The 25789-nt window shown below is 44.1% G+C and overlaps 1 protein-coding gene across 3 annotated transcripts in view; it reads left to right on the forward strand.

Moving 5' to 3' along the window:
- Positions 1 to 25789, forward strand: part of NRAP (nebulin related anchoring protein) — an 89708-nt gene that overhangs the window by 32307 nt on the left and 31612 nt on the right. For 2 of the 3 annotated variants that reach the window (XM_014593407.2, XM_014593405.1), the window contains exons 15-29: positions 556 to 654; positions 1572 to 1676; positions 4392 to 4499; positions 4766 to 4867; positions 7059 to 7256; positions 7782 to 7886; positions 10389 to 10487; positions 12063 to 12167; positions 13327 to 13434; positions 15756 to 16067; positions 18026 to 18130; positions 21328 to 21426; positions 23036 to 23140; positions 23897 to 24004; positions 24544 to 24657. In XM_014593407.2, the coding sequence (XP_014448893.1) occupies positions 556 to 654; positions 1572 to 1676; positions 4392 to 4499; positions 4766 to 4867; positions 7059 to 7256; positions 7782 to 7886; positions 10389 to 10487; positions 12063 to 12167; positions 13327 to 13434; positions 15756 to 16067; positions 18026 to 18130; positions 21328 to 21426; positions 23036 to 23140; positions 23897 to 24004; positions 24544 to 24657 (1872 nt within the window). The remainder of the gene's footprint in view (positions 1 to 555; positions 655 to 1571; positions 1677 to 4391; positions 4500 to 4765; positions 4868 to 7058; positions 7257 to 7781; positions 7887 to 10388; positions 10488 to 12062; positions 12168 to 13326; positions 13435 to 15755; positions 16068 to 18025; positions 18131 to 21327; positions 21427 to 23035; positions 23141 to 23896; positions 24005 to 24543; positions 24658 to 25789) is intronic. The other variant, XM_014593406.1, reaches the window with a different exon arrangement.

The raw sequence follows: 25789 nt of genomic DNA on the forward strand, positions 1-25789 counted from the left end.
TCTTGGTGTAGTTTTAATATGCATTTCCCTTGGGACCAGCAGTTGGCGTACTGGCTGTGTCACTGGACTCCCATTTAGTCAACAGCCATTTGAGTCCCAGACCCGGTGGCTTAAACTCACGCCGGGCGTGTGTGCGTGAGTGCCCAAGATCCCAAGAGAATGGAGGAGAAGGGATTGTGGCATGGTCATCCCCCCTGAGAGGTGATTTTTGTCTTTCTGTCTCTCTGTTCTCTCTTTCTGGAGAGTACACATGCCCTATAGCAAAAAACCTCTCAAAAAATGCATTTCTCTGACTAATAATGTGAATGAAGACATTTCTCTGTTTTCACTGGCCATTTTTTCATCTCTTTTATGAGTTGCCTGTTCAAGTCACTCACCCTTCAGTGCACTCTTCTTGTATCTGTGGAGTTGGAGTGTCTCATGGTATCCAGTTGGGATCTTTGACTCTTTTTCTAGTAATTTGAGAATTGCTACTTTGTTGGCCTTCGGGGAGAGAATGAAGCAAATCTTAGAGAAAGAAGCAAGTGACATCTTTTTATGCCTGTTTTCACCTAGGTCAACTACAGACAAAGCATTGACAAGTTGAAGTATAGCTCTGTGACCAACACGCCACAGATTATTCAAGCCAAAATCAATGCCCAGCAGCTCAGTCATGTAAGTGACCAACCTACCTTTGCCAAGCCAGATGTGGAGGTCATGTGATTGCATTGAGGCATCTGGACATCTGAGCCCCAAGGGTTTGACTTTCATTCATGTTGACACATATCTTATTATAGCCATGAAATGACCCCCTACTTCTTTTAAAGTTGTTTTTTTTTTTTATGGAAAATTTCAAATACATTCAAAAGTAGAGAGGATAGCCTCATGAATCTTCATGTACCCAACACCTAGCTTCAACAATTACCAGCTCATGGCCAGTCTTACTTCATTTATATGCCCATCCACCTCCTCCCTCTTATTCTTTTTAAAATAAAATCCCAGTTATTATAATGATATAATCTATAAATATTTCAGGATGATTCTTCAAAAGATTAAAAAAGTTTAAAATATTTATACAACCTAAATATTTCACACCAAAACACTAACAGTAATTCTTAATAGCATCGATGCCCAAGTTCAAGTTTAATTTTCAGTAACACTGCTTCTCTGATGATGCTGTATTATTCTATTCTGAATCATGTATCTGGTTGGCCCTTTCGTGTGTGTGACAATTTTATTTTCCAGTGTGGGCAGGCATTTGCTAATTTCTCATTGAGTGTTTACCCCACATATAATCAAGATGTTCAGCACTGCAGCAAGTTAAAAAATTAAGTTTCACGCTCTTATGTGCTTGTAAGGGAGATAGTGAAGTGGTCACAGGGAACTCTCTTGCAACATCACAAACGTAGAGTGTACCTATGAGCCTGTTTTACCTACCATTTGGCATCACCAGGCTATTCATTTAAAGCATTCACAGAATTGCAGACTTCTTTATAAAGTGCCTTTTCCAGAAACTTCTCAGCAATGGGTCTTCAGGCAAAAATGGAAAAGAAAATATTCTCCCCAGAGTTTATGTATTTTAAACCCCACAGGTGAATTACCGCGCTGACTACGAGAAGAACAAACTGAATTACACATTGCCCCAGGATGTGCCTCAGCTGGTAAAGGCCAAAACCAATGCCGAACTCTTCAGTGAGGTAAGCAGACGGCATGGCGAGAACGTGGTGGGGAGTGTGTGTAGATGTGAAGACAAAGGGACCAGAATGGCCCCATAGGTAGGGAGTATTCTGTCCCAATAGAGGCCCATCAAAGGTATCATTATGTTATGAGATTGAAAGTTGCCATCTCATGGCACATGGTAGTTCACTAGGGATAGATTGGTCATAGCGATCTCAGTCATTCTCACTATATGAGCACGTGTATACAATATGTATGTGCACACATGCATTCATCTTCATTATTGTGGTAATGTCTAACTAGAAACTAGCCCTGGGGAGGAAATTTAAGGGAATTTTTCCCCCATGTATTTGTTTATTTTTAATTAAAATATAAGTTTTGCCAGAGAACACATGCGCTCACCGGAGCGAGGCAGAGAGAGAGGGAAAGCAAGAAACCACCGCCCGTGGGTTTCCATGGGTTTCTAAACTTTCTCCTTTTAGGATTTTTGGCACACAAACACATGCACCTGGCATATATCTCATATTGCCAGATCTGGGACTTGAACTACATGGTCAGCCAGGTAGGATCCAGCCACCTTAACCACAAGTCCACAGGCAGGCCCCTATTTTGTGTTTTTCCAATTTTCCAGAGGGTGTGTACACCTGAGAGAGAGAAAGAGAGAGAGAGAAAGTGCCCCTCCCCCACCACGGGGGATGGCCATACCACAATCCCTTCTCCTCTCTTCTCCTTTTGGGATTTTGGGCACGCATGTACATGAGGCATGTTTTTTTTCAAGCCACCACATCCAACACTCAGATCACACAGTAGGCCATGTAAGAGCCAGCTGCTCTAACTGCTGTGCCACTGGCTGGCCCTATTTTTGATTGAAATGTAATAATTGTACATATTTATGCTTTTTCAGTATATGAACACATTGTGTAATGCTTAAACCAGGGTTTTCAGTATCTCTATCACTTCAAATACTTATCATTATTTTGTGTTAGGAATATTCAAAATCCCATCTTTTAGCTATGTGGAAATACACAATAAATTACTGTTAACTGTAGTTACCCTGTTGTGCTATCTGACATTAGAACTCAGTTCCTTTTAACTAAGTATAATTTCGTATTGTTAACCAGCATCTCTATGTCCTCTCCCAGTCCTATACCCTTCCAACCCCCACTATCCTACTCTGTTTCTGTAAGGCCAACATTTTAGTTTCCACGTAGGAGTTACAACATGTAACTGACCTTGTTTATTTCACTTAGCATAGTATCCTTCGGGATCATCTATGATGCCTCTATTGACAGGACTTCGTTCTTTTTGATGGCTTAATAGTATTCTACTGCATGTATATGTGTGGAATACTACATTTTCTTAATCCACTCATCTGTTGATGGACACTTAGATTGTTTCTGTATCTTGACTATTGTGAATAGTGCTGCAGTGCAAATAGCTACTTGACAACTGAAGACATTTAACTTTTTTAAAAAAAAATACTTATTTAATTTTACTTATTATTTTTGAGAGTTTTTTTTTTGTTGTTGTTATAGGATGTGTGTGCTTGCTGGAGAGACAGAGACTCAGAAATCAGGAAATAGCCATGTCATAATCTCTCCTTCTCCATTCTCATCTCAGGATTCTGGGCATGCATGCACATGCGCCTGGCCTGAGTTTGAAGTCACTGGGTTCAGAGCTCAAGCCACAATTGACCACATGGGAGTTAAGCACATCAACTGCCATGCCACCTGCTGGCCCCTGTTATTATTTTTAAATTTTCTATAGGGCATGTGCACTTACCAGAGAGAGACACAGAGAGAGAGGGAAACTGAGGAAGTAAGCTGCCAGTCCAGGACTTGAACTGTTGTCAGCCATGTGGGAGTCCAGTGCCCTAACCATCATGCCACGTGCTGGCCATGACATAACTTTTAAAAGGCACAATCTTAATCATCAGATTCTTCCTAGAGTCACATGTAAACTGTGATTAGCCTTCTTATTCTTCATGGGATTTTTAGGGCAAGAGGGAAACAAAAAAATAAAGAATTAACATTTTTGTCTATAATGGGATATGCACTTTATATGGAATTACCAGGATCCGCATGAAGTGTTGTGGGAATAAAGTCAGTGGCACTGGCTTTGGTATCAGATACACCTGGATTCAGATTGGGCACTGCTGTTTTTAACCTGTGTGACCCTACGTGAGTGTTCATGTCTCTGAACTTTGCAGGTCTAATGAGAAGGTGCATAATTAATGAGTAGAAATCATGTAGGAAAGAGCTAATATAGCAGCTGTTATTACCATGGCAATATCAATACCTTACCTCTGGGATACTTCACCAGTTTAGGATCTGTTTCCATATACCACATACAATTTATTCTCATGGCAACCCTAAGAAAGAGAATATTATTATATTTTTTATTTTTTTATTGAAAGCCAGATTCCTTCCCAGAGAATATGACTTTTTTTTAAATGATAAACTGAGGCCCAAAGAAATAATTGTCCAAGGTCACACAATCAGGGTACGACAAAGCTCAGAGGAACACATGGGTCTTCCCCTGTCCCCTGTGTGGCTCTATGGCTAAGAAGGCAGTTGATTGTGTTAATAATTACTGTTATCATTTTGATAATGAGAGCCCTGGCTCTAGTCTGTAACTTGATGGAGAAACCAACTTTGTTTGAGAAAAACTTTTCAACTTTTGGCAGGAATATGGATAGCAGCTCTTACTGGAATAGCTGTGTTTTTGTTTGTCAGGTTAAATACAAAGAAGGCTGGGAGAAGACAAAGGGGAAAGGATTTGAGATGAAGCTGGATGCCATGTCTTTGCTGGCCGCCAAAGCCTCCGGGGAGCTTGCTAGCAATGTAGGTTTTCTCTCATTAACTCCAAATGCATGAGAAATGGTTCCAATAAAATGTCAGTGGTCCTGCAGAAAAAAATAATGACTGTTAACATTGTAAACATTGCAATACTTTAATCTTCTTCTGGATTCATGAAAGACAGAGAGGTGTTTTTTTTTTTTTTTTTTTCCTTTTTTCAGAATTGTTCCCTTTGCACTTGGTAAAACCAGGGCCTCTTAGATGGCAAAGTTTCTCTCTCACTCACAGTACACTTTCTTCTTTCTCTCAAGATTAAATACAAAGAAGAATATGAGAAAACAAAAGGCAAAGCCATGGGAACTACCGACTCCAGGCTTCTGCACTCCCTGCAGGTTGCCAAGATGAGCAGCGAGGTAAACGCTTTTTCTACCTCCCAGCCCCGCACTTAAGAGTTGTGTTACTTTGAAAGTTCTTCCTGGGCCTGTTTCACCTGGGACTGTTGCCTTTTCATTGACTTCCACCTGCAACTCCTTTCTTTCCTGGCTCGTGTAAGAAAGTTTGTTCAATTTCTTTGTTTTGCCAAAGTGTACTGTTCTATAAAAGTAGATAAGGAGTGTAGCCCTAAGGGTGACAGCATCTACTGATCAAAGGAAAGAGGTATTCGGCTGCATTTATTCATGCCACAGATGTTTACCCAGCGAAGACGATGGGCAAGTTACTGTGAGACGCTGGGGCTGAATAAAGGACAACATATGGCAATTCCTCCCTCATGGACTCTCGTGGGAGAGTTGGACAGTAACCCTTCTGTGTATAGCTGCCTGTTCTGGACGAATCCTGTGGTCATAAGCACACATGGTTTTCAGAATGTTTCACAAACAGCTGGGGCATCCCAGGCTGTATCCGATCAGAATGATGCTGCTTGAAACGACTGTAATGGCTAGGGATTAACCTTGGCAAATGTCCCTTTGGGGAAGGAGAGTTCTGCTAGAAGGGGCAGACCTGGCTTCTAATCAAATCTTTCCTGCCAATGCTGAATAGGCAAAAATGACAAACGAGCATGGAGTTTCTGCTTTATAATCACTTGCTCCAAGTTGTGAAGCCAGTTTATGCTGCTCTGATGGTGCAGTTGGATATAATTACCTGGTGAGCCATTAAGGAGCCATGGCTTGAATAGCACAAGAGAGTTGGCATCTGGTTCACCATTTTGGATGTATAGACAGAACAAGCCCTATGTAGTGGAGAGTCATGAAACATGAAGAGGCATTGAGAATTTGGCCTCAGTTCAGACAGAGAACACATTGGTAGTTCGTATTTACAGTTGGAACAATTGGGGACCAAAAAAATTGTGTCTTGGCCAAAGTCATATGGAGATCGGTGGCACTTTAACTACCTGGTACCACACTCCTCCTCTGGTAGCACTCTCCTGTCCTGACCACCATAACATCGTTACCACCACCGTCATCTCTGCCTTCGTGATCGCCATCACCTTCACCATTGTTGCTGCCATCACCACCACCACCATTATTACCACCTCGTTACACCGTCATCACCATTACACCACCACCGTCATTGTCATTCTCCTTGTTAACATTTACCAGGTGTTTGTTATGTGACAGTCTCAGAACTAAGCATGGTTCAGCTACCATTTTATTTATTTATCACGGCAGTCCCTCTTGGGAAACCAAGCCTTTAGGGAGGTGATGTAAGTTTCCAGAAGTCACTCAGCTGGTAAAGGGAAGTTCAGGTTTGAAATCAGGCTCATCTGTCTCTGAAGCTTAGGCTTTATTATTCTGCCTCTTAAAGCTTCTATAGAAATCATGATAGTGTGCTTCCCTGAAGTTGCCTAGTAAAAAGACTGGCAAGAGACAGTTCTCTCAGAGTCAAAGTAGTATGGAACCTCAGCTCCTCGGCGCTCCTGCCTTGCAGAGCCAGGAATTGAGCCACACTTTCTGACAGACCATTGTCCAGAGTCTCAATTCTTCAAGAAAGTCTGGAAATCTTGAGGGACCAGCAGTTGGCATAATGGCTGTCGCTGGACTCCCATGTAGTTGACTGCAGTTCGAGCCCCAGACCTGGTGGCTTAAACTCATGCTGGGTACATGTACGTGAGTGCCCAAAATCCCAAGAGGAGAATGGAGGAGAAGGGATTAAGGCATGGCCTTCCCTCTGTGGGGGTGATTTCTTGCTTTCTGTCTCTCTGTCTCTGTCTTTCTGGTGAGTGCATGTGCCCTATAACAAAAATCCCCCCCCCCAAAAAAAGAAGTCTTGGGACCAGCAGTTAGCGTAATGGCTGTATCGCTGAACTCCCATGTAGTCGACCACGGTTTGAGTCCTGGACCCGGTAGCTTAAACTCACGCCAGGTGCGTGTGCGTGCGTGCCCAAGATCCCAAGAAGAGAATGGAGAAGGGATTGCGGTGTGGTCATCCCCCCTGGGGAGTGATTTCTCACTTTCTGTCTCTCTGTCTCTGTCTTTCTGGCAAGCACACACACCCTGTAGCAAAAACCTCTCAAAAACAAAAAAAAGTCTGGGAATCTTTCTGCACTTTCGTATCACTCCTGCAAAGTCAGGCTTCAACTAATGGCCTTGTTCTGATACATTCAAGGTTGAATACAAGAAAGGCTTTGAAGAGAGCAAGACCCACTTTCACCTGCCTATGGATATGGTAAACATCCGGCATGCTAAGAAGGCCCAAGCTCTTGCCAGTGACCTAGACTACAGGAAGAAGCTGCATGAATACACAGTGCTACCTGAAGACATGAAGACTCGATGGGCCAAGCAAGCCTACGGACTCCAGAGTGAGGTGAGCACTCACCATCAGTCCTCCCCGTGCATCTTTTTCAGTCGGATAGACTTTCAGACTGATTTCGAACCTGTGCTGAATGTATTACATAACTCAGGGGACTGGGAGGACCTGCTGGAGATGCAGTGGACCCAGGGAGAACAGATGGGAAGCAGAGGTATAGTGGAGACAGTAGAGACTAGAGCCTAGAGGATGGGGTCTCAGAGCTATTGTAAAAGCCAAGATGTGTTGGTAATGGGTGTGAGCAAAGTGGAGGTGAAAGTTGCAAGTGATAAATAAATCTTGGAAACTTAGAAGGTTGGCAAAGAAAGCCCCCAGCCAAAATATACGTGGAACATGCTATTTTCATTAGAAGGTGGGCTTAGTGGCCTCACTTCCGAAGTAGAGATCTGCCTGTCTATAATGGGGGAAGGAGTAATTCTTGGGAGAAAAATCCAGGGTCCAATTTTCCGAACAATCTCATCAACTTTTGGTCCTACCTGCATCCACGTGTCTGATGAGCACTTGATAATTCTTCTCTTGCAGCTGCAGTACAAAGCCGACCTGGCATGGATGAAGGGAGTTGGGTGGCTGACTGAGGGGAGTCTCAATTTGGAACAAGCCAAGAAGGCTGGACAGCTGGTTAGCGAGGTAACGTGAGCTTAGGCCCCTGGTCTCCAATAGTGCTTAGCCCCTGAGTCATGGAGCGTGATCTTTTCCTCTATTCCTCCTCTCAACTCCCAAAATTATTTTGGCTGTGATTCAAAGGGACATAACTCTGTTTTGCTCCTGTGGCACACCCTGAACTAACTGTCCCACCCTTAAACTTCCTGAGGAGGCATTTTGTTTTAAGAAACCTACCAATTTACTTTAAGTAGCAATTGCATCCTCAAAATAATTTGGTTGAGAGTGGTTGTAATTTGCAACACATGGGGAAAAATGTATTTTTGTGTGCAGAAAGTGTGATTCCTTCTGAATCTAAGTTTGCAGTCTGACATCCGGAGGTCAGCATGCCCATTACGCCTGTGCCTGAGACTCACTGCCGACTTGAGGCAAAGTCACCCAACCTTCCTGGTCCCCTTCCCCCTGGAGAGAAGTAAGAAGGTTGGATAGGGCCCTGCAGCTCCAAGTTTGTGCTTTACACCATGTAAAGCTGACTTTGGCAGTGGGCAGAAGAGGACTTTTGAAGGACATTTTGTTTGGAAGTGTGGGCTATTTCAGGAACTGTGTTTGGGATCTTCAAAGGGGATTCTTGTTTCAGGGCCAGGAAGGCTGAGTCGGCATATCTTTTGCAAATGAGAATAATAATAGCTGCCATTTATGGACTGATAATAAGTCTTCAATGTTTGATCATTGGTGTAATTTATCTACCACTTAGAGGGTGTTACATGTATTACTATTTATAGGTCACAATAGCCTTAGGTGAGTAGACACTATAATTATTCTATTACTATTTCCATATATTTTTGGTTTGTTTAGAGAGAGATGTTTTGCTATATGGTGTGCGTGCTTGCTGGAAAGACAGAGAGAGACAGAGAAAGAGAAAGTGAGAAATCACCCCCCCTCCCCAGGCAGATGGCCTCGTTGCAATCCCTTCTCCATCCTCCCTTCTGGATTTTGGACACATATGCACACATGCCTGGCTTGAGTTTCAAGCCTCTGGGTCTCGAACTCAAACCTCAGTTGGTCATGTGGGAGTCCAGTGCCTTAATCACTATGCCACCTGCTGCCCCTTAATATTTCCATTTTACAAAAGAGAAAAATGAGACTTACACTTCAAGTAAGAAGCAGAGTTGGGATTTATAACCAGTGAATATAATCCAATGCCTCAACTTTTTCTTAAGTTTATTTATTTCCTCCATTAAAAAAGAGAGAAAGAGAGAGACACAGAGAGAGAGAGAGAAGCACTCTCTAAAGGGTGTTCATGCTGCAGCCAGGAGGATATCACACACTTCACATTTGTTATATCCCTGTCGCACTCTGTACAGAGTAAATTCTTGGTTCCTCAATAAGCACTTACGATTTGACCAATGCAGAATCTGGAGTGACTAGGAGTTTCCTACAAAGAAAGGGCAATGTGACTTCCTTCAATTATGTGGTTGAGAAATTTTCCCATTGGAAACAATGGAACTAGACAGGAAAACTAAAAATCCCTTTGGAATATTTTCTCTGGAATTTGTTTTTCCCTTAAGGGTGGAAACATGGAGTTCCTGATGTCCCAGTTGCTCTTTGGAGTTCAGTTGGTATCTATAACCTTCTGCTGATGGGTCTGCAACTTTAGTCAGAATGAGACTGTGAGCTCATCTCTGATGTCCCTACGAAGTGAAGCTTTTGCTTCAATGGACCATCCTTAGTGGCCACCTTTCCCATCGACTTGGCAACTCCAATGGAAAAGCCAGAGGAGCTAATCTTCAGGAAAGACAAGAAGTCCCCGTGGGTAGACAGAATTAGCTCATCTGAAAATTTGCCAATTAACTTGTGTCTGAGACAGGGACACTATGAGGACAAGACCTCAGGGATCTGGAAAATAAGAAATGTGAATACCCCCTGACTGCCAGCCTTGTGTTTGTGGCTCCTGGTGTTCTTTCTTTCCTAATGCTGATGCTTTCTCAATACTCATGATCGCATCACAGATCATGGAGAAGGCTGTGGACTAAACGTCTATGCCAAGGACTTGACTTACACATACAGCAACTCAGAGTGAGGTGGCTTCTGTTGCCATCCCCACTGTGCAGTTGGAGCATGGGTGGCTCAGGTCCATTAAGCGATGTGTCAATATTATGAAGCTGGGAAGAGGTGGAGGAGAGATGTCAACCTTGGTCTCATGACTTCAAGGTCCAAGTTTTCTCCACTTCACTCTCATCTGTCAGACCTAGATTTATTAAATGGATGCATCCTAGAGCACATGGTGAAATTCAGAGTTGACGGAGGGGGAGAAATTAAAATTCTCATTCAATATTAGCAATTAAATTGAGCTCACCAGAGCCAGCTGTGTTGGGACTATGTGTTTCTGTTTAAACTGCAGGACCAGCTGGAACCTTCCCTCCAAGGAAATGCTTGGCCTGCAGAAGGTGTGAGTGTACATGTACACATGTTTGGTGGTAAAGGGCAGCCCAGTCCTAATGCTGTGGGGTCCCTTTTCTTTGTTAACAGAAAAATTACCGGCAGAGAGTTGACGAGCTGAAGTTCACCAGTGTGGTCGACAGCTCCCAGATGGAACATGCCAAGAAGAGCCAGGAGCTTCAGAGTGAGGTGAGTCCTGGGCTGCCCTTTCTCCACCCAAATGCTGTGTCATGGGCTTGGGAACCTCTGGGGACAACAGCAGGTGCTGCCCAGGCACGATCCAGGAACCAAAGAGCCTTCCCCTTAAATAGGCTGGGCCCAGTTTTCCATAGGCTACTAGGCTGTCTGGGAATAGGACACCACACCTCTCTGCTCCTGCAACTACACTTCACCCCCAGTAGTAGAAACAGACAAAGGACTGACTTTATGATTTTTCTGCTTTGGATATTTCTGCTAGTTCCTTCTTTTTTCTTTCTCCTTCTCCTATATCCCATCAAAGACTATAATTCTGGAGCCAGTAGAGAATTGTATTAGAGAAGGACAGCATATGTGTGTGGCATGTGCACTTGACTCAAATTTGGGGTGCAGAATAATTAATTAGGCCTCCCATATAAGGAGTCTTCAGAAAGTTCATGGAAAATGCATACTGTGAAAAATCAATGTGGATTTCAAATGTTTGCACCAAAATAAACTCATACTTTAATTCCATTTGGGGGTGAACTTTCTAAAGTTCCCTTGTGAATTATTTACAGTTAGTGTTCAACAATGGCCAGGTGCAAAAATTGCTACAATCTGGTTAGGACCCTTCTAACCTCCCTTCCTAAAGGTCCAGTGATACCTGTGAGAGAGATGTTTGCTCCATGTCTCTCAGATCACAGATCTTTTTCCTGGTATCAGGACCCAAGAAAGCATTCAGGTCAATTATGGAGGTGCACGAGGCAGAGTAGGGTTATTTTTCCTAGTGGGGAGCTGGGCAGATCTGAACCTGTGGTGGGATGTTTTTATGGCTGTGGACAGTGTAGATAGCAACCAGTTAGGGAGGTAAGTGGCATTTCAAGGGAAAGGTGTGAAAATTGAAACCTTAGAGGGGTTTTAGGTTGGTGTCTGACCTCCATCTTCATTTCCTATGTTCTTTGATTTTCTTTTTTTTTTTTTTCGAGAGAGAGATTTTTGCTATAGGGCCCATGCACTCGCTGGAGAAACAGAAAGCAAGAAATCACCTCCCAGAGGGGATGGCCACACTGCAGTCCCTTCTACTCCATTCTCCTTTCGGGATTTTGGGCATGCATGTACACACACCCAGCCCTTCTTTTTTTCCTTTTTTTTTTGTTTTTTTTTTTTTTTTTTTTCGAGAGAGAGATTTTTGCTATAGGGCCCATGCACTCGCTGGAGAAACAGAAAGCAAGAAATCACCTCCCAGAGGGGATGGCCACACTGCAGTCCCTTCTACTCCATTCTCCTTTCGGGATTTTGGGCATGCATGTACACACACCCAGTGTGAGTTTTAGGGCACAGGGTCGGGGACTCAAACTGTGATCAACTACACGGAAGTCCAATGACGTAACCATTTACCATGTACTGGTCCCTCATTTCCTGTATTTTGCCACCATCTGGTCTGGTGGATTTGGTAATAGATTTCCCATGAAAGCCAGAGAAATGCCGAGCAGACATAGAGAAGCCATGAGGGAATCCACCTGACCCACTTGGCCCAGCACCTTCCCCCAACTTAGCGCCTGCCCCTGACTCATCGCCTTCACCCAACAGGTGGCCTACAAGGCAGGCAACGAGCAGTCGGTCCACCAGTACACCATCAGCAAAGATGAGCCTCTCTTCATTCGGGCCCGAGCCAATGCTGCACATCTCAGTGAGGTACAGCAAGAGGGAGTGGGCAGCCATGGACTCTGCTTCCTGTGGAAATAGCCACCCGGTCACCAGAACCCACCAGCCACATGGGTAGAGTGTCTGTCCACTGAGGTTATAAACATCTGTTCCTTCAAACTATAGCTCACCCAGTGGCTCTGGTTCCTGATCGGTGTTTTAGGGAGAAGAGAGAACAACCTTCCATAGAAATGAACTGGAAGAGGACTTGAACCTCTGAATATATCATGGAGTAGGAACAGTGCTGATTCCAGGGGTCAGAGATTTAACAGCATATGAGTAGTGGTAGAGAGGACTAAGAGCTCAGATGTTAGTTTCCGACTGCTCAGGTTTGATCCTTGGTCCTGCCATTCACTAGGTGTGTGATCTTGGGCAAATTCTTTACTCTCAGTTGTCCTGTTGGAAGAGTGAGGCTAGTACTAGTCCCTTCCTCACTGGATTCTTGCGAGGCTTCAGTGAGCTAATACTTAGGAAGCCCATGGAAGAGCATGCACAGTGGACCTGGAAGTATGCATACTCCCAATGTCCTCCCCCTTTCTGTGCTGTCTAAGAGAGGCCTTTCTTAGCTTTCCCTGCTCAACTTCCAGGACTTTGGGGTCTGATCTGAATAATCCACGGAGAGGAGAACTGGAAGGAGAAACAGAGGCTAAATTGATTCATACACTAAAAGGGAGAAGAACCTTCCAGAAGAAAGACCTTGAAATCTGGAGATGGGGCAAGGAGAGAAAAGGGGAAGAACAGGGAAAATACCCAAGTGGATTAGAAGTTGGGGAGTAGGAAAGAAAAAAGGGTGTAATTGGGGCCACTGCTGTCTGGGTGGGATGTGTGGACAGAGATGGAGAACAGACTTTTCTGAAATGCTGCAGTGTTGTGCAATGTTATTCCGCCTTTCATGTCTCTGAGGCCTTCATGTATTTTTCAATGTCTCTGGAGTTGAATTTCTGCTTCATTTGACTAAAGCCACATGGGCCAAGAGGCTATAAGGTAGGAAGCAGAAGGTCTGGTTATGTCCAGATTACATGGTTCCTATGATTCTCAGGGCTGCTAGGGAAGGATGTAATTGGTATTTTCTTCCTAAAAACGTCATTACTGAGTCTAAAGAAACCCTCTCTCGCATGAGGATAATTTCTTCTCTCCTAAATCCCCTTAGAAACACTACAAGAGCAGCTGGGAAAGCCAGAAGGCGAAAGGTTTTGAGCTACGTCTTGACTCAATGACTTTCCTGGCAGCCAAAGCCAAGAGGGACCTGGCTAGTGAGGTGAGTCAGGCCCCGGTGTGTACAAGAGACCTCAAATTCCTACCGGTTTACATCAGTGGGAGAGTGTCAGGGTGGTTGGGCAGGTTCTTAATCTCTTTGAACCGCAGGATTCTTACCTGTAAAATAGGAATAAGAAAAATCATCTCATGAACCAGTAGGTGGTGCGGAGGTTAAGGTGCTGGATTCCACATGGCTGATTGTGCAATTCGAGTACTGGACCTGGGCGACTTGAAAATCATGCCGGGCACGTGTGCATGCAAGCCCAAAATTCTAAGAGGAGACTGAAGGAGAAGGAATTGTGGCATAGTCGTCCCCCCTAGGGGTCATTTCTCACTTTCCCTTCTCTCTCTCTCTCTCACTCTCTCTGGCAAGTGCATGTACCCTATAGCAAAAATAAATAAATAATTTAAAAAATAAAACTGACAAAAGAGGAAGAAAGAAAGATAAGGAAAATCATCTCACAATGAAATAATCTTGTCAGTGCTTAACAAATTGCTTGCCACACATGGATTTTCAGTGAGCGGTAACTGTTACTAGTCATAGTAGTGAGTAATAACCCGAATTCCTCACTTTGTAGAAAACCGATACCCAGAGATAGTCCCTGACTTTCTGAAGATGTTATGCCCAGTTACTGGTTAAGAGGATAGGCTCTGCTGATGGATAGGCCTTAGATGTCACCCGGCTCTATCACCTGCTACTGCTGTCTCTTCGGGCAGGTTGCTGAATCTTTCAACATCTCCGCGAGGGTAGTGGTAAATTGGTAATTGCAAAATGATTATGGAGAAATGGAAGAACTGATGTATATTAAGGTTTTTGTTTGTTTGTTTGTGTTTTTGGTCTCATGCTTTCTGTCACAAGTCTAATGTAAGATTAGGAGCTTGGGCCAGAATGCAAGTCCAACTCTATTTTTTTTCATCGAGAAAGTTTTACTGTGAAAACAAACAAACAAACAAAAAATAAAACAAAACCAGAAACCAAAAACAGTCAGCAGAATCAAACAGTGGCTTAGTGATGTGGTCGCTTTGTATTTAATTTTTCTCGTTATCAACTGGTAACATTTACAAACCACCTGTGGTCTGTGGAGGCTCTTTGAGGGGCACAGGTTTTATCCCATGCCTGACTTATAGTAAGTGTTCAGTAAATGGTGGCAGAAATGAAAGTAGAGCCCATGTCTCCTAACAGACTTAGTAATAATAATATTGAAAACAGTTCCACACAATGGTATCACTTTATAGTCTTCAAAGAATTTCCATATTCGTTCTTTCTTCTGGCCCTCATTACTATTGGTCAAGTGTTTTATTTTTTTCTCCAAGCAACATGCTCCCTTATACTCCCCATATTACTAAATATTAGCATGTACCCTAGTTCTTTCATTTGAACTTCTTTCTTTTTTGAATGTGTATTATTTTTAGATAGGGCCTTCCTATATCACAAGCCTCCTCTCTCAGTCTCCTGAGTAGCTAGGACTAAGGCATGCAGCATGGCATCTGACCTTTCATGGTGACCTGGGAATCGAACCTGAGCCTTCCATATGGCTTCAACCCACCCAGGAGTCTAGTATGTACTACCTTGAATGGACCTTGAACTCCTTTCTTTTTTTTTCTTCTCAAGAATTTTAAGTTTGCTATAGAGTATGTCTACACACTGGAGAGACAGGGAGAGACAGACAGAAAGCAAGAAATCACCCCGCTCAGGAGGATGGCCATGCCACAATCCCTTCTCCTCCATTCTCCTCTCAGGATTTTGGGCACACACACACACACACACACACACACGCCTGGTGTGAGTTTCAAGCCCCTGGGCCCGGAACTGGTCGGCCACATGGGAGTCCAGCACTTTAACCACTACATCACCTGCTGGTCCCTGGAACTTCTTTCTTAATCAGCACTTGCAGTTTGGATATTCTGTGTCTTTCTCATTTCTTGATTACTTCTTATTTATAATGCTCTCACTGTTACCAAGAAAGACTGTACAGTAACTTTCATGGAAAACAACAGGCCACTTAAAAATAAATCCAGAAAGAGCAATCTCAAATAGAGAAAAGATGAAATTTCACTGGAAAATTAGTAGAGGACTTTGCTGTAGCTGTGCATTCAGTTTAGCTCTGAGCTTTCTGATAGCCAAGGTAGAAAGGCAAATCATAGGTCATAGTATTTTATTTCACAGTATAATGAAAAGAAATATGTCAGTCGTTCAAAGGAGATGAACTTTTTTATGATTCTGATAGGATTCTGCCGAGTGTTTAACTCACAGTGTGGTGTGAAGCTTAACAACTGCTTCAGGAGAATCTCACATATCCCTGCTCTGTCCCTCTTATTTAGGTGAAGTACAAGGAAGATTACGAGAGGTCCAAAGGGAAGCTCATTGGGGCAAAGGGCGTCCAGGGTGATTCGCAAATGAGCCACTCACTGCAAATGTCCAAGCTGCAGAGTGAACTGGAGTATAAGAAGGGATTCGAGGACACCAAATCCCAGTGCCATGTCTCCCTGGACATGATCCACCTCGTGCACGCTCGCAAGGCTCAACATTTAGCCACAGACATCGGCTACAAGACGGCATCGCGTCACTTTACAGCTTTGCCCACAGACATGAAGGTGGAATGGGCCAAGAAGGCATACGGCTTACAGAGTGATGTAAGTTGTGTGTGTGTGTCTGTGTGCATGCGTGTACTAATGCTGGCGCAAGTGTTTCCCCAAACACCAGTTTATGCTTATGGGATACCTTTTTCTGGACTCATAAGTGGGAACACTTCAGCTTTCTTTCTTTCTTTTGCTTTTTTAAGAGAGATTTTTCCTATAGGGCACATGCACTCACTGGAGAGACAGAGAGACAGAAAGCAAGAAATCACCCCCTAGGGAGGATGGCCATGCCACAATCCCTTCTCCGCTCTTCTGTCAGGATTTTGGGCACACATGTACACGCACCCAGTGTGAATTTCAAGCCGCTGGGTCTAGGACTCAAACTGCAGTTGACTACTTGGGAGTCCAGCAACGTAATGATTACGCCATCTGCTGGTTCTAAAGCTTTAGCTTTCTAGTGACTTAACTGTCATTCGAATTATGCCCATTTAAAAATTTGAACCAACAAACAGAAAATCATAGAGTCACTTTCTTCTTCTTGGATTCTAATCTAAGGGTGTTTCCTGGTTTCTTTTTATTGCCAGGGGAAATGTATTTGTGACACTGTTAGCTATGACCTGCTATGGAATGGTGTCGCTGGTAACTCACTGCAGCTCTAGCAGTCCCCATTTTTGGAATGAGTCACTTGCTAATCTTTTTTCTTTTTGGAGAGGTTTTTGCTATAGGGCGCGTGTGCTTGCCAGACAGACAGAGAGAGACATAGAGACAGAAAGTGAGAAATCACCCCCCCAGGGGTATGGCCATGCCGCAATCCCTTCTCCTCCATTCTCCTCTCGGGATCTTGGGCACGCATGCACATGCGCCCGGCATGCGTTTAAGCCACTGGGTCCGGGTCTTGAACCGTAATCGACTATGTGGGACTCCAGCGACTTAGCCATTACGCTAACTTCTGGTCCCCACTTGCTAATCTTTAACAGGACTTCCCCTTCCTCCTTCCAGTCCCTACCCGGTTCCGTTTCTTTTTGTCTTCAGATGACTTGCACAAGAATACAGGTGAACTGGGACCAGCAGTTCGCATAATGGCTATGTCGCTGGACTCCCATGTAGCCGACCACGGTTCGAGTACCGGACCTGGTGGCTTAAATTCACGCTGGGTGCATGTGCATGCGTGCCCAAGATCCCGAGAGGAGAATGGAAGAGAAGGGATTGTGGCGTGGCCATCCCCCCTGGGAGGTGATTTCTCGCTCTCTGTCTCTTTGTCTCTCTCTCTTTTTCTGGCGAGCACACGCGCCCTGTAGCAAAAACATCTAAAAAAAAAAAAAAAGAATACAGGTGAATTGAAAGGGAGTTTAGCTGTAGCCAGATTGCTGCACATGTGTGTGTGTGTGTGTGTGTGTGTGTGTGTGTGTGTGTACATACCCTTTCTGGTAGAGCTATTTCATGCTAGATAGATAGAAGTTCAGGCTAGTTTTAGAGAAGTACCCATTTAAATGGCTTTCCATTAAAACTGTCATTCAATGGCAAGTAAAGAAATGAGAAATACCTGCCTGCCCCCCATGGAGGTGTGTAGGAAGGAATTGGCACCGTGGGAAGCCTCGGATGTCTTGTGAAATTCCCTCGAATGGCTCCCACCTGGGTGCTGTTGTGAATTCTCATTTTCTTCTCCCCTGCATGTCATTTTAAACAAGGAAACTGGTAATGCAGACAATGAGGATGCGCTTCTTTCCACCAGTCCATAATGAGGGCCAAGGTTGATTTGGCCCCCCCTCCTTCTCCACCTCCAGTAATGTTGGGTGGGGCCTAAAGCCACCATCCGCGGGGTGGGCTCCAATTAAAGGGGAAATTAATTTACATCTTGGAGCCCTACCTGTGACTGTGCAGAAATGGATAAGACAAAAGTGGCACCTAATTTGACTCAGCTGGCACCCAGGCTGCGTCGGGAGCCGTTAATAGCCCTTTAAATGTCTGTGCACCAACAATGGCCTGCCTTTTTTTTCCTTCTCCTTTGTCAGAACCAATACAGGGCAGATGTGAAGTGGATGAAAGGCACGGGCTGGGTCGCCACCGGGTCATTAAATGTGGAGCAGGCGAAGAAGGCAGGAGAACTCATTAGCGAGGTGAGATTTCCTGACAGCGTGTAACAGGCCTGGCTGCATTAGGCGTGCGGCGTTTCTGTATAAAATTAAAATAATTTCCACTCAAAAGGCAAAGAAAAAGGCAAAGCCACATGAAAGGCCTCAAAACCCAGACTAGGGCTGGTAATTAGAGGGAAACCACATACCAAACACACACCAGTAGGGGCCCATAGAGCCCTGGCAAAAACAAAGTGGGTGACAAATGATATTATGAATAATAATGACAATCAAACGGAGCTCAATTGCTACCCACCAACTTACCTTTTTAATGAAGCAACACAGGAGAGATGATGAAAAGCTACATTTATTGCGCCCAGAAAGCTCTTTTGTGACTGTGTGCACATTCTCTCCCTCTCTCTTTCTGCCACAGTGTAAATAGTTTTTGAATATTCACGTAGTGTCCAACGCATGAGAAGGTTCTCTCTGGTGGGGGTGAGGGAGAAGGTGTCACACTTCTGTAAATCTCACCCCTGCCCACTTACAGTCACCCAGGCTGGACCCTGCCATATCACTGCTTGTAAAGAGATGTGCTTCTTTATATTTGGGAACGATATTCTTGAGCAGCCCTTTTACTGACGGGCTGAGAGTGTCACCTCAGTGCTGTGGATGTTATGATCATTCTGTTGGGAACTGCCCTATGCCTTGCAGGTGTTTAGCAGCCTCCCTGGTCCCTACCCTCTCCATGCCACCACTGTCCTCTGACCAGTTGCCACAACCAAAATGGTCACAGACATCGCCAAACATCCTTTAGGGGGCAGAATTGTCCCCAGTGGAGAGCCACTGGAACGGGCACACCAGGGAGTTGTCCTTGGCAAACACCCACACGGCTGCCGAACACCATCAGACCGCTTCAGTCCGCCTCGCTTTGTGTCTGTTTGGGGAGGGACTTGCTCAGAAGGCATCTGAGCATTTGTTCTGTTGCCTTCTCAGTATCCTGCCCTTTCTGGACTTTTCTGGGAGAGGAGATGACTGTAATGGCTGTAGCCCACAAGACTTGAGCTTTGGGACCTTGTTTTGAAGAGACTTTCTTACTAAACATATGAAGACCTCCAAAAATTTCATGGAAATGTATATTAGGAAAACAGCATGTATTGATTTAACATTTTTTTGCACCAAAATACACTCTTACTTTGATTCCATTTTCCATGAACTGTTTGAGGTTCCATTTTCCATGAACCTATCTTGTTTTTTCAAACCACCTGCCTAGCATTGATATTTTCACAGCGTTGAGCATTCAAATTACCGGACACATTGCGGAATTGATATTAAAGTGACCTCACTCAAATTGGCCTAACTCTTCAGGACCTTGGCCAGCACCCAGGGTTTGGGCGAAAGACCCTGTGAATTCAGTAGGAATGGTACTGCACTAAGCTATCTAGTCTAATTAAGAAGAAACCCCCTTAGGAGAAGGGACATGAGAACCGGACAGGGAAAAACATTTAGGTTTGAGAACTTCTTATCCCGGACTCTCAATACTGGGCCTGCTCATAAGAGGACATGAAGAACATACACCATTATGTGCATAACTTAGAATTGGAGGTGATTCCTTCATGTGGCAGCCACGCTCTTTTGGGAACCATTTACTCCATGGTGGTCTTGCTTTGGCACCTCATTTTGCAAACTTTCTCAAGAAATTTGCTTATCATCCTTGATGTCTTGGCCTCATACCAGTCCTCAAACTTAAGTAAGGCTACCCATCTTTCAGCAACTTTTCCCAACCATTTTATTTCAGGATGGCATATTTCCAGGTTAGTGTCAAATTGGACTGATCGCTTGACTTTCAAAGAAAATGCCACACACTGTTTAAAGACCCACAAATGTGCATGCACAACACACACACACACACACACACATACACACACACACACACCCCTATAGTCTGAAGCAAAAATCAGCAAAACTTTTCTGCAAAGGACAGAAAATTAGGAAAAGATAGGATACTAAATAGAAAGGATAGTAAATATTTTCAGTTTTGTATCTCATATGGTCTCTGTCACAACTAGCTGGCAAACAGCCAAAGACAATACATAAACAAATGAAACTTTATTTACAAAAACAGGTGTCAGACCAGATTTGACAGGCTATTGAGCTGTGTCTTCTTAAGACAACCTATAATGCAAAAATTCAACCAGAGAAATCAGGGGTATTTATGAAATAAATGTCATTAAAATGACAACCACTCAGGACCAGCAGTTGACATAATGGCTATGTCGCTGGACTCCCATGTAGTCGACTGCGGTTCAAGTCCTAGACCAGGTGGCTTAAACTCACACTGTGTGCATACGTGCCCAAGATCCCGAGACAAGAATGAAGGAGAGCGGATTGTGGTGTGGCCATCTCCCCTGGAGGGTGATTTTTCACTTTCTGTCTCTCTGTCTTTCTGGAGAACACACGTGCACTAGAGCAAAAAACTCCCCCCCACCAAATAAAATGACAACCACTCTAGTCCCCTGGAAATGTCTTTTGATAAGGAAAAAAAAAAAGGAGGGTTGAAGGGAGATGGGATTAGTTTAAGAGTAATTTTCATAATTGAAAATTGAGTACTTAGATGTCCACCAACATTTAAATTGTTATACTTTCATTTGGTTTTAGTATCTTTCAAAATGTGTGGTGATTCTTTTCAATAATATTACATGTTTTCTTGTTACTGTAATATTTCAAAGAATTATTACGTATGTTATCTGAAGCAGGCTCTGAGGTGATTGGCTATCGTACACTTGCTGACTGTTAAATGCAAGAGTTTTGACTGTGATAATGCCTGCCAAGTTCTTTTATGAGAGCAAAATAGAAAGCTTCACTGGCTAAACGTAACTATTTATGCTCTTTCTTGCTTAGAAGACCCAAACTAAGATATGTAAACAACTGCCACACAGTATTTGAAGCCTATAAAAAGAGTCCTTTCCTAAGTGTGTATTCTACAGTATTTTACCGGTATAACCTAATTTTGAGATGTTTTCTTTGCACCAGGTAGAAATACTTTAATGTTAATTGACATGAGGTTATTCTTAAATTGAAACAAATATTAACCTGAAGGCACCTAGGATATAAAGATGGAGGAAGCAGAATAATAATTATGTTCACAAATTCACTCTAATCTCAAGCAACCTATGATTTTCTCTTTCAAATGGCATGAAAGAGCAGCACAAAATTCACAGCTTTGATCTTTTTCTGCTCAACAGAAGAAGTACCGTCAGCATCCAGATGCTTTGAAGTTTACCAGTATTAAAGACACTCCGGAGATGGTCCAGGCCAGAATTAGTTATACCCAAGCAGTGGATGTAAGTGATAATGTATATACATTATGACTCTAAGAGTGGGCTCTTCTTTCAACACGCGATTGAAGCGGAGGGGTTCTTGGGCTTGCTCCTTCTGTTGTCCTACGGATGAAGGAGCTCCTTGTCCTTTGCGGAGGCTCTCCTTAGCAGGGGTGCTTCCTCATTAGGATGCAAATGGGGTGTTACTCACTTAGGATGCCAAGTGGGGCTCTGCCACCCCAGTGCCCCATGGTGCTCTTGTGCCTTCCTGTTTGCCTGTCTGGTTGATCTGTCTGTAGCGAGGCCTTTTTCCCCTCTCTTTTTGTGGGAAAGTGTTTTCAGAGCTGGAACACTGGGCAAAAATCACGGTAATTGGAATAATGAAGTCATGGTGAGGGTTTTTTGGAACACAGGAATTGTTGCTTTCTGGATTTCCCAACAACTTTGAAAATGATTTACATCTGATTTTTATATATTAGACTAAGCCATTTTTAAGCCATTTCCTATCATTTCTTGATAATGTGAAATCAAGAGCGGACCCTTTGCCCCTATGCCCAGCACAGGTTCATCTAAGACTACACTGAGTGATACGGTCACACAAAAGTTCACTGGGATATAGATTAGCTCTGTTTGGATGATTCTACTGAAAAGCCCACAGAAACCCCTTTTGTATGGGGCTTTGCAATAGCTTCAAATCATTCATCTTGCCCTGAAGAAAATTTACAAACCTTATGGGGAGGCGTTTCAAAATTTTCTCCCTTGCTTCCCATTTGAGAAAATTATTCTGGTTTGCTTTATTCAGTAGTCTTTCCGAAATGGCCTCAGTGCCTGTCAAAATATGTGATAAAGTGATGTACAAGCTCCTAGATTTAGGAATTTATGATCTCTTGATAATCAGCCCATCAGAATGAAATCGAATTCTGAAAACATAGTGGCCAAATAAGAACTGCTGTATAAAGAAAAGCAGCACCTGCTTCTTCCTTACCCTAACCAACTCTAGAGGGCACTGCTGTGACACGTAGACACTTGGACATAGCTGGTAAGATTTGGGATGGAAAAGCCCAGCTTAGAAGAAACTGTCTCTGGTGGCTATGTGTCATTGCTAACTACTGAGATATCATAAGCCCAAATCAGATTTCTGGGTGACTAGAACCCCAGACCCACCCAGGAGGCATTTGTCAAGACGAGAATCCTTGGCTGGGGGAATGGGGAGGGGATGAGGATTGAGGTAGGTGTGGTGAGAACTCGCCTGCAGAAGAGCCATCTTCTCTCATGCCTTCTGCATCGCAATACCCTCTCGCAACTCTAGTTAACAATGCCTGGATGGTAAGTAGAGCTCATTTTCTCACTTGACACCCGTCTCAGCAATACATTCTGAGTGGAGCGCTCACTGAAGGGAAAGTTTCAGCATGTCATATTCCAGGCTGGGAAGTAGAACTCGGGAGAGAACGACGTACATGTCACCTCACTGGCTGTGCGCCTGGGTAGAGGCAGGGCGCCTGCAATCTTGTCTCCAGGAGGAGGTAGCAGCCGCAGCACCTTGGTCTCTCGGAGCGTAACTTGGCTGGCTGATGGCTGGCGGGGGGCGGGGGGGAGGCACTGAGTTGACTGCAACACTTGTCTTCATCCACAGAGGCTGTACAAGGAGCAGGGAGAAAACATAAAGCACCACTACACACAGACTGCCGACCTCCCTGAAGTCCTGCTGGCCAAGCTGAATGCCATGAATATCAGCGAGGTGAGCCTGATGACCAGAGGGCACCGGTTTTAATGACAAGAGATGAGGGCTAGCTTCATGGGTGTGCACACAATACCCTGTACTCAGAGAGGTCCTGTGCTGGCTTAAGGCTCTGCAGTCACCATTTTGAAATTTGTGGGTATTTTTGAACAAGGAACCCACATTTTCATTTGCCCTGGGCCTTGCGAATTATGCAACTGGCCCTGTAGATGAGTCAGGTTCATTTGAAAAAAATGAGACTGGGAAAACCGTCTGTCTAGAACAGAGGGCATTTGTACTGGGCAGCTGAACTGTGGGAATGGCCAAATGTAACCGAGTATCTTCAGTGGCTGTGCCTTGGAAGGCCTTGGGAGCTTAACACCTCCCACCATAATCTCCATCAGCACCCTCTCCTGCCATTCCTGTTCTCTGATAGAGGCATTTGGCTTTTATTTGTCTCACATAAAGAGCTATGCAAATGCACCTTCTTGCATTTCTTCCAGTCAACGTGCTGCTCAGAAAAACTGAGATCTGTCTGACTCCAAAGTCCTTGCTTTTAGCCCCTCCATTAGGTGGCTTTACCCTCTAACCTTGTGCCTCCAAGGGTGAGTGGGAGGCAGGATCCAACCCTGGTGGGGTTCGCTAAGCCACGAAGACCTCTAACTCCAATGGAGAGGAAAACACCCTCAACAAACCAGATTCCCATTTCAGCAAACCAGAGGGTAGGAAACCGTTCAGTCATGTGAAGGCCTTTATTTATGCATGTCTTCCCGACAGACACGTTATAAGGAGTCCTGGAGCAAACTTCGAGACGGTGGATACAAACTGAGGTTGGATGCTATTCCATTCCAAGCAGCAAAGGCTTCTGGCGAAATCATAAGTGATGTGAGCGTCTACCTCCATTAGTATGGCAGTGTTTGCTACTATGCAGTTTTCACTCTTTTCGTCCCTAACCCCTGCCTTCTTTTGCCTGTGGATAATATCCTCTTCTCTCCAAACTGACTGTGTCAGGGCAATCAGATAACGACCAGTGCAAAAGAACATAGCTTACAACAAAAAATTCTCTAGCCTGGGTACAAAGCCAAATGCTTGACTGTAAACATGGTGCCTGGGCAGATGAAATGCACCCTGCACCAAGAGTTTTCATAAAGCAAGTCCATGGGAAGAGACGGTTAACAATGCACCCACCTCCTTCAGTGTGAGCCGCCCAAGTGCTAGCTCATCCTGCCATTTCATAGCGGAGCCCTTTAGTCATTGGGAGTCTTGCATATGAAAGAATAGACCTTTTGACGACTCCCGTGCGCTTTCTTTTAACTCACCCAGTTACTGTCAAAAGAACAAAACATTTCACCCAATATCCACCTCTTCCATTGCATGTCCCTTGTCCCTGAGCTGTTATTCTCTCTTGCTCTTTTTCCCTTTAGTACAAATACAAAGAGGCATTTGAGAAAATGAAAGGACAGATGCTTGGCTCACGGAGCTTGGAAGGTGATATCAGCCTTGCACATTCAGTGCGTGCAACCTGGCTGCAGAGTGACGTAAGTGGAGGGAATGCAACAGGGTCAGTGGGGTGCTCACCTGATGTTGCTTGCGGCACACCAACTACCGTCATTTGTACACTGGTGCGGGTATTAATTCTGCCACCAAGTTGCTACGTGGCATTGTTAAATCACTTGTCCCCTCTGGGCTGCACCCTCTTCTCTGAAATGAAGTGTTGACTGGTTGACCCCTTTCTTCTCTTCTGGGCCTGTGATTTTGACCTGTAGCCACCACAACTGGGGGAATGTGGGATTGTGGGCTAGATCTTGTCTGAAAAAAGTGACTTTCTTCTTATTCTTTTTGCATAAAAGTTTTAGACTTTTTGAACTGAGGAACCAGTGGGTTGAAGTTGATAACTGACCACTGAAGATTGTGCTCTCCTGGTCATATAGTCACTCCTCCTCCCTTACTTCTTGCCTTACTTATTTGCTATCTACCTGGTTCCTGTAGCCATCTGAGTTTTCAACAACTTTCTGATTACTCATTGGGAACCTCTGGTGCTGGTACATGCGTGTGTATGCCATGTCCTTGCACATATCACATGTGTTGACTTATATCAGTGACAAGAGAACCAAGCACTTTTCCATGCAGTATCTCATATAATGGTCAAACTATGTCTAGGAACTCCGTGTTGTTATGCATCCTCATTTTCTGATATGGAGATTAAGACTCTGAATGGTTCAGTCCCTTGCGCAAGGTCAGCCAGAAGTAGAGGCAGGACATGTGTAGCCAGTTCTAGCTCTCACTCTTTTTCCACCTCTTCATATGTTCTCTGCCATTTTGTTTTCTGCCTTCATTAACTCATTTTCCTCCATTCCTTTCCTGGGATACTGAACTAAAATCATAGTTAGAAGTGAATTGTTCTTGGTCTTATGCTAGAGATGAGAGCAGGGTGAGTGGAGGCGGGAATGAGAGGTTACAGATGAGTGGCTGGAGCTTCAGGGATTCGATGGGAAGGATGGAGGAGGAAGAGGAGAAAGTGAAGATTATGTATCTGATCCCCAAGAAAGCTTTGAGTGAGTTTTACAGGCCTTTAAATAGCTCCTCTAGGGACTGTAATCGAGCTAGTAGTCTGGAGTAGGCTCCCCATTCTTTCTCAGGATATATGTTGGGCATATTTTGAGACTGCCC

The sequence above is a fragment of the Tupaia chinensis genome, unplaced genomic scaffold, assembly GCF_000334495.1.
Source record: "Tupaia chinensis unplaced genomic scaffold, TupChi_1.0 Scaffold140534_1, whole genome shotgun sequence".
Lineage (NCBI taxonomy): Eukaryota > Metazoa > Chordata > Mammalia > Scandentia > Tupaiidae > Tupaia > Tupaia belangeri.